The sequence below is a fragment of the Pituophis catenifer genome, unplaced genomic scaffold, assembly GCF_029215685.1.
Source record: "Pituophis catenifer annectens isolate HBS135680 unplaced genomic scaffold, rPitCat1.0.hap2 SCAF_5, whole genome shotgun sequence".
NCBI classification, from domain to species: domain Eukaryota; kingdom Metazoa; phylum Chordata; class Lepidosauria; order Squamata; family Colubridae; genus Pituophis; species Pituophis catenifer.
In genome coordinates, this window is record NW_027256885.1 from 84,540,964 (window position 1) to 84,555,338 (window position 14,375).

General features: G+C 41.4%; 1 protein-coding gene across 1 annotated transcript; it reads left to right on the top strand.

The window, feature by feature from the left end:
* Positions 1-418: 418 nt before the first annotated feature.
* Positions 419-5,216, top strand: LOC139317513 (zinc finger protein 585A-like). Its single transcript, XM_070944585.1, has 2 exons — positions 419-431; positions 2,729-5,216. Exon 2 carries the CDS (start codon positions 2,764-2,766, stop codon positions 4,051-4,053), a length of 1,290 nt encoding a protein of 429 aa, XP_070800686.1. The 5' UTR covers positions 419-431; positions 2,729-2,763; the 3' UTR covers positions 4,054-5,216.
* Positions 5,217-14,375: the final 9,159 nt, after the last annotated feature.

Consider the following 14,375-nt stretch of genomic DNA (forward strand, 5'->3'; position numbering starts at 1 on the left):
ACCAAAACTGGAGGCAGTACTCTAGGTGTGGTCTTACTAAGGCTTTATAGAGTGGTATTAGTACTTAATTTGATTTTGATTGTGTCCCTCTGTTAATGCAATTTAGGATTGCATTGGCTTTTTTGGCTCTAGCACAACCTTATCAGGGTCTTTGAAAAATATGGACAATTACTAACCAGTGCTGTCAGGCAAAAACCTGCCAGCTTTCCTTTATGTTGGTCTTTTACCAAAATAAAGATTTGATTTGCCAGCTTTCTTTCTAAAATATCTAAAAAACATCTTGTGATGTTGAGTATTCTTTACATATCCTGAGGCATGTTTTCAAGTAAGCTTTAGGTTTGACTTTTTTTCCCTTTCTTGCATAGGTTCTTCTGACACAGAAGCCACCTGGGATTCTTCTGCAGATGAAGGAGGAGGAGGAGGAGGTTCAGGTGAGTCAAGACATTCTGCAGCAGCATGTAGGAGGAAATCCTGCAAGGAGGATGAGGCTTCCTACTTCAGAATAATGGCTCCTGACCCCACTTATTTTGAATAGCTGTGACCTTACCTCCTTCCTCCAACCCCAATCTGAGTATAGCCCTGAGCTATCAAAAGGCTGGCCACCCTGGTTATAACAATGAAAAGTCTTTATGTTTTTTTGAACTCCAAAACACTGTATCTGATTAGTAAAAGGCATTGATTTTTGGCAATTGCCTGAAGGCTGCTTTCTTTAATGACCCCCGAGCTCATTTAGTACTTAGTACCAGACAAATAGAGTATCCTTTCTTTTAAATGCATTAGCAAGCATGGGCTTGTTAGGCATGGTAATGGTGTGAAAAGAAGCAGCTTCTAATTCTTCCATTTAAGATGTTAGTATTGTGGGGGAGCAGCTGACAAAATTTCAGCCAGGGAGTTGATGTTGTACAGATAGTCCCCGATTTACAATAGTTCATTTAGTGACTGTTCAAAGTTACAACGGCACTGAAAAAAATAACATGTCCGTTTTTTACACTTACGATCATTGTAGCATCCCCATGGTCATGTGATCCAAATTCAGACGCTTGGCAACTGACTCATATCTATGATGATTGCAGTGTCCTGGGGTCATATGATCACCTTTGCAAACCTTCTGACAAGCAAAGTCAATGGGGAAACCAGTTTCACTTAACAACCAGGTTACTAACTTATCAACTGCAGTGATTCACTTAACAACTGTGGCAAGAAATGTTGTAAAACGGGGCAAAACTCACTTAACAAATGTCTCACTTAACAACAGAAATTTTGGGTTCAATTGTGGTCATAAGTTGAGGACTACCTGTACAATTCTTATCATTCCTGACCATTGACCCGGGAAGATGGGAGTTAGAATCTTAAAAGCCCCTCGTTAAAAGCCCCTCGTTCTTTGCTCATAGCATCTGCAAGGAGATAACTAATAATTTGTGTGAGATAAACATCTCACAAATGTCCTAACTTATGAATTTGTGTCTTAACACAAATATGTACTTGTGTCATTTGTGTGATGATATCAGGGGTTGCATGTTTGGGCATTGCTGCAGAGGCTACTGTCCCTGCTTTGGATAAAACACTAATTGTATCCTTCTGCTTGCATGTTATTATCATACTGTATGTAAGGTATGTTATCACAATGATTAGTCCAAATGGACACCTAAATATAGTAATAGCAAAAACATTTAGATTATATACTGCCCCATAGTGCTTTACAGCATTATCTGGGTGATTTACAATGTCAGCATTATTTTCACATTGCCCCCAACTATCTGGGTCCTCATTTTACCGACCTTGGCAGGATGGAGGGCTGAATGAACCTTGAGCCCCATCAAGATTGAATTCCAGGCTGTGGCAGAATTTGCCCACAATACTGTACTTTAACCACGGCGCCACCAGAGCGCTCTGTAATCCCAAATATGTTGGGATTACAGCTAGAGTTTCTGACAATATGGCCAAAAGGAAATAAGGTGAAGTCTTCAAGCAGAGCTTGGCTCCTGGTGATTTCATGGATAAATGGCCCACCATTGCCTTCTTCTGTGATGATTTTTGATTGCGTAGTCTAGTTTACAGTTCCCAACTAAAATACTAACCAGGCCTCACCCCTCTTAGCTTTCACATCTAGAGCAGATGAGCCAGGTACTGCAGTAAATCCTCTCCTATGGAAGATATAGTCTCAAATCATCTGGATAGTTTCAGGTTGAGGAGGGCTAGCTAAGAAAATCTGCAGAGAGGAGACCACTTTAGGAGGGACATTATCTGCTATGTAAGATAAAATGGAAAGGCTCTTCCATGGAAGCGGCTATTGGAATATGTGTGTGTATGTGTGTGATGTCTCAAAACCAAGAAAGTATTTTGCTTTGTTAAGTTTATCTCGTGTGGCATAATTAATTCAGCCAACTAAACTGAATTAGTAACTTGGCTAATCTTGGTTTCCCCTGGGGTGTAATTAATCCAACTTAAGCTGACTTTGTATAAAAAGAACACCGCTTGGGGGGGCCGAAAGCCCTACTAAGCAGGTATATACAAAAGTATGAAGGCTATTGCTTAACGCATTGTAAACCACCCTGAGTCTCTGGAGAATGGCGGCATATAAATCGAACCAACCAATCAATCAATCAATCAATCAATCCAGTCAGTTTTGTAAAATGAGTATAGTAACTTGGCTGATTGTGGTTTATTGAGTCAGCAAAGCTAGATGATGTCTATAAACCATTTGAATTCTCTTATTCTCACATCAAAGCAGGTGCCCGGACTCCCAACAAAGCTGATCCTCAGATGGGATTTAGAGAAAGATGCAATGGAGCAGTGCAGCATTTGGCCCCGAAGAGGATACAGATAAGAGAGAAATGCCACCCTTGCATTGAATGTGGAAAACGGTTCCGTTGCCAGTCAGAGCTGGCCCTACACCAGAAAGTCCACACCCGGCCCAAATCCTATCACTGCGCTGAGTGTGGGAAACAGTTCGGTCGATCCTCGCATCTCACCAGGCATCAGAAAACCCACATGGGTGAGGAATGCCATGTTTGCACCGAATGTGGCAAGCGATTCCGGTGGTCAATGGAGCTAGTCATCCACCAGAGGATCCATGCTGTTGAACAGCCGCACTATACCATGGATGCTGACACTTTGCTTTCGTGGCCCTCAGAGTTCAATATAATCCAGAATATTTTTACAGGTGAGAAAGCCCCTCCCAATGGTGATATGGTAAAACATCATACAGTCAAGAAGCCTCACCTCTGTCCTGAATGTGGGAAAGGGTTCCGGTGGCCCTCTGAACTCGCTGCTCATCAGAAAACTCATAACAAGAACAAACACTACTGTCCTGAGTGTGGGAAAGGATTCCAGTGGCCCTCGGAGCTGGTGGCCCATCAGAGGACCCACACAGGCAACAGTTTGCCTCCCGTTGCTGATTGTGAGAACAGCAACAGCCAGCCACCTCATCACCCTCCCTACCTGGGAGCTGGCATGGCAGAGAAACACCATCTTTGTGGAGAATGTGGCAAGGCGTTCCGATGGCCATCAGAACTTGCCACACATCAGCGAATCCACACAGGAGAAAATTGCTACTTCTGCACAGAGTGTGGGAAGGGGTTCATATGGCCTTCAGAGCTGTCCGCTCACCAGCGAACCCACACTGAGAAGCAAGTTTACCAGTGTATGGAGTGTGGGAAAATATTCCATGATCTCTACGGTCTCACGAGACACCAAAAGACCCACCTGGGAACCAAGGTCTATCCTTGCGCTGAGTGTGGGAAAACCTTCAGTCGGCAATCCCATCTGACTCGGCATCGGATTACTCACACTGGCGAGAGACCCTACCCTTGTATCGAATGTGGAAAACGGTTTGGACGACAGTCGCACCTCACTCGACATCTGAGAATCCACACTGGAGAAAGACCCTATCAGTGTGGTGAGTGCGGAGTGATGTTTAGGCGGAGACACAGCATGATATACCATCAGCGGATCCACTTGAGAGAGTCCAGTGGAGGTCTGGACATGATAAACCCTCCTAACGCAGAAAGCATTGCTGATCCTCTCCAGAATCCTATCCATGTCACAATTTGACACATTGGGTGATAGGCAAGTAATTTGAGAAGGAACATGGGATGTGTGAGTGGGACACCTTGATCACAACATCTGGAAGAGATTCCCGTGGTTGTATTATTTCACCACATGGAGGGTCTGTATCACAGGCAGGGTCCAAGAGGCACATGTTTCAGGATTCCATACAGCCTGGCAGAGAATGCTTGCACAGGGCCTGTGAATTGTGCAAATACCGTAAAGGATTCTGGGACAAGATGCCCACACTGTCCTCTGATCATGTGTTGCTTTGTAGTTGGGCTGAAAAACAGGGCTGCTCCCAGAAACAGATGTGGTAACTTGGTGGCCAGGTTAGCCCTGTGTGTCAGGTGTGCTTCCTTCAAATTCCAGGAAAGAATGACCCAAACTCCATGTTTTATACTTTTACTAGAAATGAAGTGAACGCAACCTAGGAAAAGCTGAAATTAAAGCAACAGGCGCGAAAAGTGCATATAGAAAGCATCCCCTCCCACTGTCCATCGTAAATCATCCAATCCAAAGGTCTCCCAGGGTCAGGTGGAAGCACGTCTGGCAGCGTCATCAATCAGGAATGCCACAACGGTTGACCCGATAGCAACTTCAAAGATTCAGTTTCGTTTCTTCCGAAGTTTCGTTCTTTCTCCAGCACGCTTCCTCCCCCAGGCCCCCTAGCCCTCCCCCCTCCCGGTTCTTATGGCAGCCAAAGCAGTAAAAGCGGAGGCTGACATTCGGCCCCTCTGCAGAAGAGATGTTAGTCCTAAACAGGGAAGAGAGAGAAAATGCAACACAGAAATTATGGTTTATCAGGGTATTTGGTATGAAACAACTGTACTTTCCTGGGCACCCGGACATCACATTTATTCACCCATTCAGCTTGAGATAAAGGGAAACGTTTCCAGGCCACCAGATATTGCACTTTACCATGGTGTTTCCTAGAGTCTAGAATTTCCTTAACTTCAAAATGTTGTTCCCCTTCTATCAGTATGGGAACCGGGGAAGAATCTTGGTCCGGACGCAAAGGGGACGAATGTTCTGGTTTCAGCAAGCTAACATGAAATACAGGGTGGATTCGTCTCAAAATTTTTGGCAATTCCAATTCAACTGTTACTGGGTTAATAAGTCTAGTGATTAGGAAAGGACCCACATACTTGAGTCCAAGCTTTTTTGATTTCTGGGAAGTCTGTAAATATTTGGTGGAAAGATAAACCCTATCACCCACTTTGTACTTGTGTGCTGGGGACCTTTTTTTGTCAGCCTGGGTTTTGTGTGCTCGGTGTGCGTCATCTAAAGCTTTTCGAGTTACTGCCCAAGTACCCCGTAGCTGTTCGATCCACTCAATCAAAGAGGGGTTCTGTGGGTTATCCTGTGGTAGCTCGGGGATCGGCACAAACTCCTGACCAGACGCTACCTTAAACGGAGTGAACCCGGTGCTGCTATGTATGGAGTTATTGTACGCCACCTCTGCAAATGGCAATAGGTCCACCCAGTTATCTTGCTGGTAATTTACGTAACATCTCAAGTACTGTTCTAACACGGCATTGGTTCTCTCACAAGCCCCATTAGTCTGGGGGTGGTGGGCAGAGCTTAACCCCTGGGCGGAGCCTATCAACTTTAAAAACTCCTTCCAAAAGTTGGAAGTAAATTGTACACCCCTGTCCGAAATTATACGTTTTGGAGCCCCATGTAATCGGTAAACATGACGAATAAACAATTTTGCAAGGGTTTTAGCTGAAGGGATTTTAGAACAGGGGATGAAGTGCAAAACAAATCCGTTACTGCCCAAATGACGGTGCACTCTTCACTTTCGGGTAGGTCAACAATAAAATCCAGGGATATTTCTTTCCAAGGGGCATTTGGCCTTGCCACACTCTGAAGTAAACCAGGCGGCTTCCCCGGAGGTCTCTTAGCTGAGGCACACACCGGACAACTAGTGACATATGCCTCTATGTCCTTTTTGAGTGCAGGCCACCAAAATTGTCTTTTAACGAGATGTAAAGTTTTAACAAATCCAAAGTGCCCTGCCGCCTTGCTGTCATGAGCGTACTGAAACACTGTTACTCGTAAACTGACAGGAACATACAATTTTGCCCCAATCCAAGCTAAACCATCATGGAGTGTACATTCATTTGAGTGGGTTTTAAACCATTCGTCAGTTCTCAAGGCTTCTTGCAGTTTCTGAAGTAACTCACCCAAGAGGGCTGGATCGGCCTTTGCCTGTGCTCTGGTAGTCATTGGCGCTGCTAGCTGTGTCGAAGGGATGATAGGACGAACCACTTCCTCCTTGGTGCTGTTGTATTGAGAATGTTAGGGTGTGTGTAAAAAGTATTTGTTGCTTGTGCAACGAGCAGAGCAGAAACACACAGGGAAGGAGATAAACGTACAGCTCGTGTGAGAAAAATACTTTATAGATAACAAGCAGTCTCGGTGTAAGTAAAACAGTCCAAGGTCATAAACAGTAATATCAGTCCAGTAAGTATCTTCCCTTACCAAAGCAAACAGACTTTAGTAACTCTTGGTATACAGTACCATATAACAGACGCAGTAAACAACAGGATACAATCAGGTATCAATCCGGAAGAAGCAGGAAGAAGGAACGCTTCTCTGTGCTGCTTATTTATGCACTGTAGCCTAATTACAGGGTTCAGCAAACCCTGATTACGTGGCTCAGTTGTTTCTTAAAGAAACAGATATATTGCCTGACCAACAAGTTAGGAGTAAGCTGCAAGCTGAACCTAACATTCTCCCCATTGGGCAGGACAATATACACAATAGATACAGAAATAAAAATACACATCCAAATCATACATTGTACAGTGGTATCAGTTACATCTCAGATTATTAATCCAAATCTTTCACAACAATTGGTGTGTTTAATGGCATCTTGCGCTTTAGTAAAGTTATCGGCAATATTGTCCTCTGATGCGCAATATTCCAATGTAATCATGTTATCCTTAACACATTGCCGAACATTCAGATAACGTATATCAGTGTATTTAGTCCTTGTCTTTACAGCAAGATTCGTTGCCATTTTAATGGCTGCCTGGTTATCCTCATAAACCGTAATAGGATAATCCATTTTGAATCCAATATCTTCCATCAACTGTTTATAATAAATCAGTTCAGTACATGTAAGTGATAGACAAGAAAATTCCGCTTCCATGGTAGACAAACTGATGTGTTTCTGGCGAATTGATCTCCATCCAATCAGGCAGTTATCCAACATGATTGCTATTCCAGACGTAGATTTTCTGGCAAAACTGGCATCAGCATATGCCTTTAATATCATATTGGCATTTGGTTCTAAATACATAGCAAAATGTAACGTTCTTTTAAGATACCTAAGAACACGTTTAGCAGCCTGCCAATGCCTATCAGTAGGCTCTGAACTATATTGTGCTAGTTGATTAACACTAAAAGCTATATCAGGCCGTGTCCAGTTGCTCAAATACGACAAACTGCCTATTAATGATTGATACAGTTCTTTACTGAACTGTGGACTCTGCAAACTATCCTGCTGGAATTCCTGTGCCATAGGAGTCTTGGCAGGTTTACATAATTCCATCCCATATTTTTTCAACAATTTGCAGATCTTATTAGATTGTGAGATTGTAAATCCTCTAGATGTTTTCAGGATATTCAGCCCTAGATAATGCCGTATATGTCCTAGATTTCTAAATTTAAATTTTGTTTGCAACTGACCGATAATCTCTCTGGCCTCAGCGTCAGTTCTGGTAATTATGGCAATGTCGTCTGTAAAGAGTAACAAGAATGAAACACATCCATCCTGTTCTTTTTTAAACAGACATTTATCTGCTACGCCCTCATAGAACCCAATGTTATGTAATTCCTGCACTATACATTGGTTCCACTCGTAACCTGATTGCCTTAAACCATATAGGCTTTTTTGTAGCCTCCAACACTCAGTGCTATCCTGTATATCATAACCAGGAGGTTTCTTCATATATATTGTATGCCTCAACGGAGCGTTCAAGTAAGATGTCTCGACATCTAAATGAGTAATAGAGCATTTATTTCTAGCTGCCCAAACAAGCATCGTTCTCAAAGTGCTCGCTCGTAAACTTGGAGCAAAAACCTCATCATAGTCTCTATCTGTCTGTGAGAACCCTTGTGCAACAAGCCGAGCTTTATGGGTTACTACCCCATCTACACTTTTCTTTACCTTATAGACCCACCTACAGCCTATAAGTTTCTCATTTGGTGGTATTCTTACAACTTCATAGACACCAAGCCTCTTCAAAGAATCAATTTCTCTATCCATTGCCTCTTGCCAAGCTTTTTGCTCCTTTTCTGGATATAATTTTATATCATGATAACTGGATGGTTCGATATCTACTTGGCAAACCACTGTGGCTTTATAGCGATCTGGTGGATGCGGGTCCCTGGAAGATCGTCTAGGCATAACAGGACTAACATCAGGTATATTGGGTTCATCCTCCCCTAACCCTAATTCCTGTTCCTGTTCTTCCACCTTAATAGATGGTTTATCATCCATCTCAGATGAACTATCATCAGGAATATGGTCCATCTTAACATCAATATCTGTAAAACCATAGTCTGCTTTTTCTAACCTGTCCCAGCCTTCATGTTCTAGGAATTTAGCACTAGTGCTACACAAAACTTTTGTTGTTCCTTTTTCCCAGAACCTATAGGACCTATGGTTAGCCTCATAGCCAACAAAAATCATTTTCCTTGCTCTCTGTTGGTCCTTCCTTCTCTGACTAACCGGTATATGCACCCAGGCTGGTGCACCAAAAGTATGTATATAACTTAAATCAGGCTTCCTCCCGTGCCATAAAGTAAAAGGAATTATTCCTGTAGAGGAGTGCACCACATTATTTAAAATATGATTGGCACATAGTATTGCTTCTCCCCACAATTTATCAGGTAAACAAGCATCAGCCAGCATAGTCCTAGTCATAGCTTGTAGGGTCTGGCCTCTTCGTTCAATATATGCATTATGTTCTGGCCGAAAAGGGGCAGAACGTTTATGCTGTATCCCAGCATCCTTCAAAAACTTAGCCAACTGATGGTTAGTAAACTCAGTTCCATTGTCAGTAACAATGCATTTCACCTTAAACCTCTGCTTCCTTTCTACAAAACGAAGCCAATTTGTGATACATTGGAACGTATCACTTTTGGACTTCATAAGGTAGCAAAAACCATATCTGGTAAAGTGATCAACTATACTTAAAATATAGCATGCTCCCCCTAAACTGGGTTTCTTTGGCCCTATTAAGTCTAAAAAGACTACCTCCAAAGGTTTAGTTGTTTTAAACCCATTGCAGCGGTTTGCAGGTGTAACTTTACTTTTATGCTGGTTACAAGTATTACAGTTCAGGTATTTGCTGCAAGCCCTTAACTTGATGCCTTTAGACTGCTTAACAGTCGAATGCAACAACCTGAAATTCAGATGACCAAGCCTTCTATGTAATAAATGTACGCATTCATCATGAGGCTTTATATTTCCAAATTTAGCTTTTGACTGAACTAACAGTAATGACTTATCCCTAATGACAAATAAGTCGTTTTCTAATTCTGCAGTAACTACAGTGCCTTCACATTCCAGCAAACATTTGTTGTTTTTAAAAGTTACTGTAAACCCAGAATGTAGTAATGACTTTACCGATAAAAAGTTATATTTCAAACTAGGGATATAAAGCATGGGTAAAGGGTGCTTACTAATAGAACATTGAACAAGTCCCTCCCCAGCTACAGTCACATTCCAGCCATTAGCTAATTTGACCTTTTTAGTACTTTTCTTCATATTTAGAAACAGTTTTCTATTTTTTGTTATGGATTGAGAGGCACCACTATCAATCACCCACCAATCATCTCTTATATTATTAGATGAACTGGTTGCTAAATTACACCCTTTCCTGGGTTTAGCAGAGTTTCTAGCAGACACTTTCTTATTATTACAATATTTTGCAATGTGCCCCTTAGCCCCACATGCATAACAGCGTTTAACAATATTAACATTCTCATATACAGCTTCCACATTTGGTTGCTGTTGCATCCTTAACTGGTCTCGTTCTTGCCTACGTTTGGCCTCATCCAGTAACCTACCAGTTATACTGGCCAATGTTAGTTCATCTCTAGACAATACTTCTAATGATGAAACAAAAGAGTCATAACTGTCATCCAACGATGAAAGAATAATATAAACTTGCTGCAGTTCAGTAAACACAAGGTCTTTCTCATGTAGCTCCTGGAAAAGCCCTGTCATGGAGTCCAGGTGAGCCATCATGTCTCCTCCTTTCTGAAGATGTAAGCGAAATAATTTCTGTGTCAGGTAGATATGGACACCCACAGAGTCACGAACGTAGAGCTTCTTTAGCTTTGACCAACACCTCGCAGCAGACTCTTCACCCCGGAAATGGACAAGTTGCTGGTCTCCCAGTGTCAGGCCAATGATGCATAAAGCACGCTCGTTGTCCCTGTGAAACTTCGCTATCTTTTTGGCATCTTCTTCGTCATCAGCATTCAGTGCAGTTATGTCCGGTGGATTATTAACCACGTCCCACAGTCCTTCTTTTCACAAAAGTAGACAGCATTTTGTGGACCAGGTAACATAGTTTGTTCCATCCAACCGGGTTATAGTAGAATAACTTGTACCTTGCTCAAAAGCCATCATCTTGACTACTACACCCACTGCCTGCACTTCTCACTTCCACAAAAACAAATTAAAGAGCCCTGGAACGTTCTGGGCCCATAACCAATGTTAGGGTGTGTGTAAAAAGTATTTGTTGCTTGTGCAACGAGCAGAGCAGAAACACACAGGGAAGGAGATAAACGTACAGCTCGTGTGAGAAAAATACTTTATAGATAACAAGCAGTCTCGGTGTAAGTAAAACAGTCCAAGGTCATAAACAGTAATATCAGTCCAGTAAGTATCTTCCCTTACCAAAGCAAACAGACTTTAGTAACTCTTGGTATACAGTACCATATAACAGACGCAGTAAACAACAGGATACAATCAGGTATCAATCCGGAAGAAGCAGGAAGAAGGAACGCTTCTCTGTGCTGCTTATTTATGCACTGTAGCCTAATTACAGGGTTCAGCAAACCCTGATTACGTGGCTCAGTTGTTTCTTAAAGAAACAGATATATTGCCTGACCAACAAGTTAGGAGTAAGCTGCAAGCTGAACCTAACATTCTCCCCATTGGGCAGGACAATATACACAATAGATACAGAAATAAAAATACACATCCAAATCATACATTGTACAGTGGTATCAGTTACATCTCAGATTATTAATCCAAATCTTTCACAACAATTGGTGTGTTTAATGGCATCTTGCGCTTTAGTAAAGTTATCGGCAATATTGTCCTCTGATGCGCAATATTCCAATGTAATCATGTTATCCTTAACACATTGCCGAACATTCAGATAACGTATATCAGTGTATTTAGTCCTTGTCTTTACAGCAAGATTCGTTGCCATTTTAATGGCTGCCTGGTTATCCTCATAAACCGTAATAGGATAATCCATTTTGAATCCAATATCTTCCATCAACTGTTTATAATAAATCAGTTCAGTACATGTAAGTGATAGACAAGAAAATTCCGCTTCCATGGTAGACAAACTGATGTGTTTCTGGCGAATTGATCTCCATCCAATCAGGCAGTTATCCAACATGATTGCTATTCCAGACGTAGATTTTCTGGCAAAACTGGCATCAGCATATGCCTTTAATATCATATTGGCATTTGGTTCTAAATACATAGCAAAATGTAACGTTCTTTTAAGATACCTAAGAACACGTTTAGCAGCCTGCCAATGCCTATCAGTAGGCTCTGAACTATATTGTGCTAGTTGATTAACACTAAAAGCTATATCAGGCCGTGTCCAGTTGCTCAAATACGACAAACTGCCTATTAATGATTGATACAGTTCTTTACTGAACTGTGGACTCTGCAAACTATCCTGCTGGAATTCCTGTGCCATAGGAGTCTTGGCAGGTTTACATAATTCCATCCCATATTTTTTCAACAATTTGCAGATCTTATTAGATTGTGAGATTGTAAATCCTCTAGATGTTTTCAGGATATTCAGCCCTAGATAATGCCGTATATGTCCTAGATTTCTAAATTTAAATTTTGTTTGCAACTGACCGATAATCTCTCTGGCCTCAGCGTCAGTTCTGGTAATTATGGCAATGTCGTCTGTAAAGAGTAACAAGAATGAAACACATCCATCCTGTTCTTTTTTAAACAGACATTTATCTGCTACGCCCTCATAGAACCCAATGTTATGTAATTCCTGCACTATACATTGGTTCCACTCGTAACCTGATTGCCTTAAACCATATAGGCTTTTTTGTAGCCTCCAACACTCAGTGCTATCCTGTATATCATAACCAGGAGGTTTCTTCATATATATTGTATGCCTCAACGGAGCGTTCAAGTAAGATGTCTCGACATCTAAATGAGTAATAGAGCATTTATTTCTAGCTGCCCAAACAAGCATCGTTCTCAAAGTGCTCGCTCGTAAACTTGGAGCAAAAACCTCATCATAGTCTCTATCTGTCTGTGAGAACCCTTGTGCAACAAGCCGAGCTTTATGGGTTACTACCCCATCTACACTTTTCTTTACCTTATAGACCCACCTACAGCCTATAAGTTTCTCATTTGGTGGTATTCTTACAACTTCATAGACACCAAGCCTCTTCAAAGAATCAATTTCTCTATCCATTGCCTCTTGCCAAGCTTTTTGCTCCTTTTCTGGATATAATTTTATATCATGATAACTGGATGGTTCGATATCTACTTGGCAAACCACTGTGGCTTTATAGCGATCTGGTGGATGCGGGTCCCTGGAAGATCGTCTAGGCATAACAGGACTAACATCAGGTATATTGGGTTCATCCTCCCCTAACCCTAATTCCTGTTCCTGTTCTTCCACCTTAATAGATGGTTTATCATCCATCTCAGATGAACTATCATCAGGAATATGGTCCATCTTAACATCAATATCTGTAAAACCATAGTCTGCTTTTTCTAACCTGTCCCAGCCTTCATGTTCTAGGAATTTAGCACTAGTGCTACACAAAACTTTTGTTGTTCCTTTTTCCCAGAACCTATAGGACCTATGGTTAGCCTCATAGCCAACAAAAATCATTTTCCTTGCTCTCTGTTGGTCCTTCCTTCTCTGACTAACCGGTATATGCACCCAGGCTGGTGCACCAAAAGTATGTATATAACTTAAATCAGGCTTCCTCCCGTGCCATAAAGTAAAAGGAATTATTCCTGTAGAGGAGTGCACCACATTATTTAAAATATGATTGGCACATAGTATTGCTTCTCCCCACAATTTATCAGGTAAACAAGCATCAGCCAGCATAGTCCTAGTCATAGCTTGTAGGGTCTGGCCTCTTCGTTCAATATATGCATTATGTTCTGGCCGAAAAGGGGCAGAACGTTTATGCTGTATCCCAGCATCCTTCAAAAACTTAGCCAACTGATGGTTAGTAAACTCAGTTCCATTGTCAGTAACAATGCATTTCACCTTAAACCTCTGCTTCCTTTCTACAAAACGAAGCCAATTTGTGATACATTGGAACGTATCACTTTTGGACTTCATAAGGTAGCAAAAACCATATCTGGTAAAGTGATCAACTATACTTAAAATATAGCATGCTCCCCCTAAACTGGGTTTCTTTGGCCCTATTAAGTCTAAAAAGACTACCTCCAAAGGTTTAGTTGTTTTAAACCCATTGCAGCGGTTTGCAGGTGTAACTTTACTTTTATGCTGGTTACAAGTATTACAGTTCAGGTATTTGCTGCAAGCCCTTAACTTGATGCCTTTAGACTGCTTAACAGTCGAATGCAACAACCTGAAATTCAGATGACCAAGCCTTCTATGTAATAAATGTACGCATTCATCATGAGGCTTTATATTTCCAAATTTAGCTTTTGACTGAACTAACAGTAATGACTTATCCCTAATGACAAATAAGTCGTTTTCTAATTCTGCAGTAACTACAGTGCCTTCACATTCCAGCAAACATTTGTTGTTTTTAAAAGTTACTGTAAACCCAGAATGTAGTAATGACTTTACCGATAAAAAGTTATATTTCAAACTAGGGATATAAAGCATGGGTAAAGGGTGCTTACTAATAGAACATTGAACAAGTCCCTCCCCAGCTACAGTCACATTCCAGCCATTAGCTAATTTGACCTTTTTAGTACTTTTCTTCATATTTAGAAACAGTTTTCTATTTTTTGTTATGGATTGAGAGGCACCACTATCAATCACCCACCAATCATCTCTTATATTATTAGATGAACTGGTTGCTAAATTACA

Coding starts and splice junctions, on each gene's coding strand:
- LOC139317513 (XM_070944585.1), top strand. CDS start 2,764: ATGGGATTTAGAGAAAGATGCAATGGAGCAGTGCAGCATTTGGCCCCG.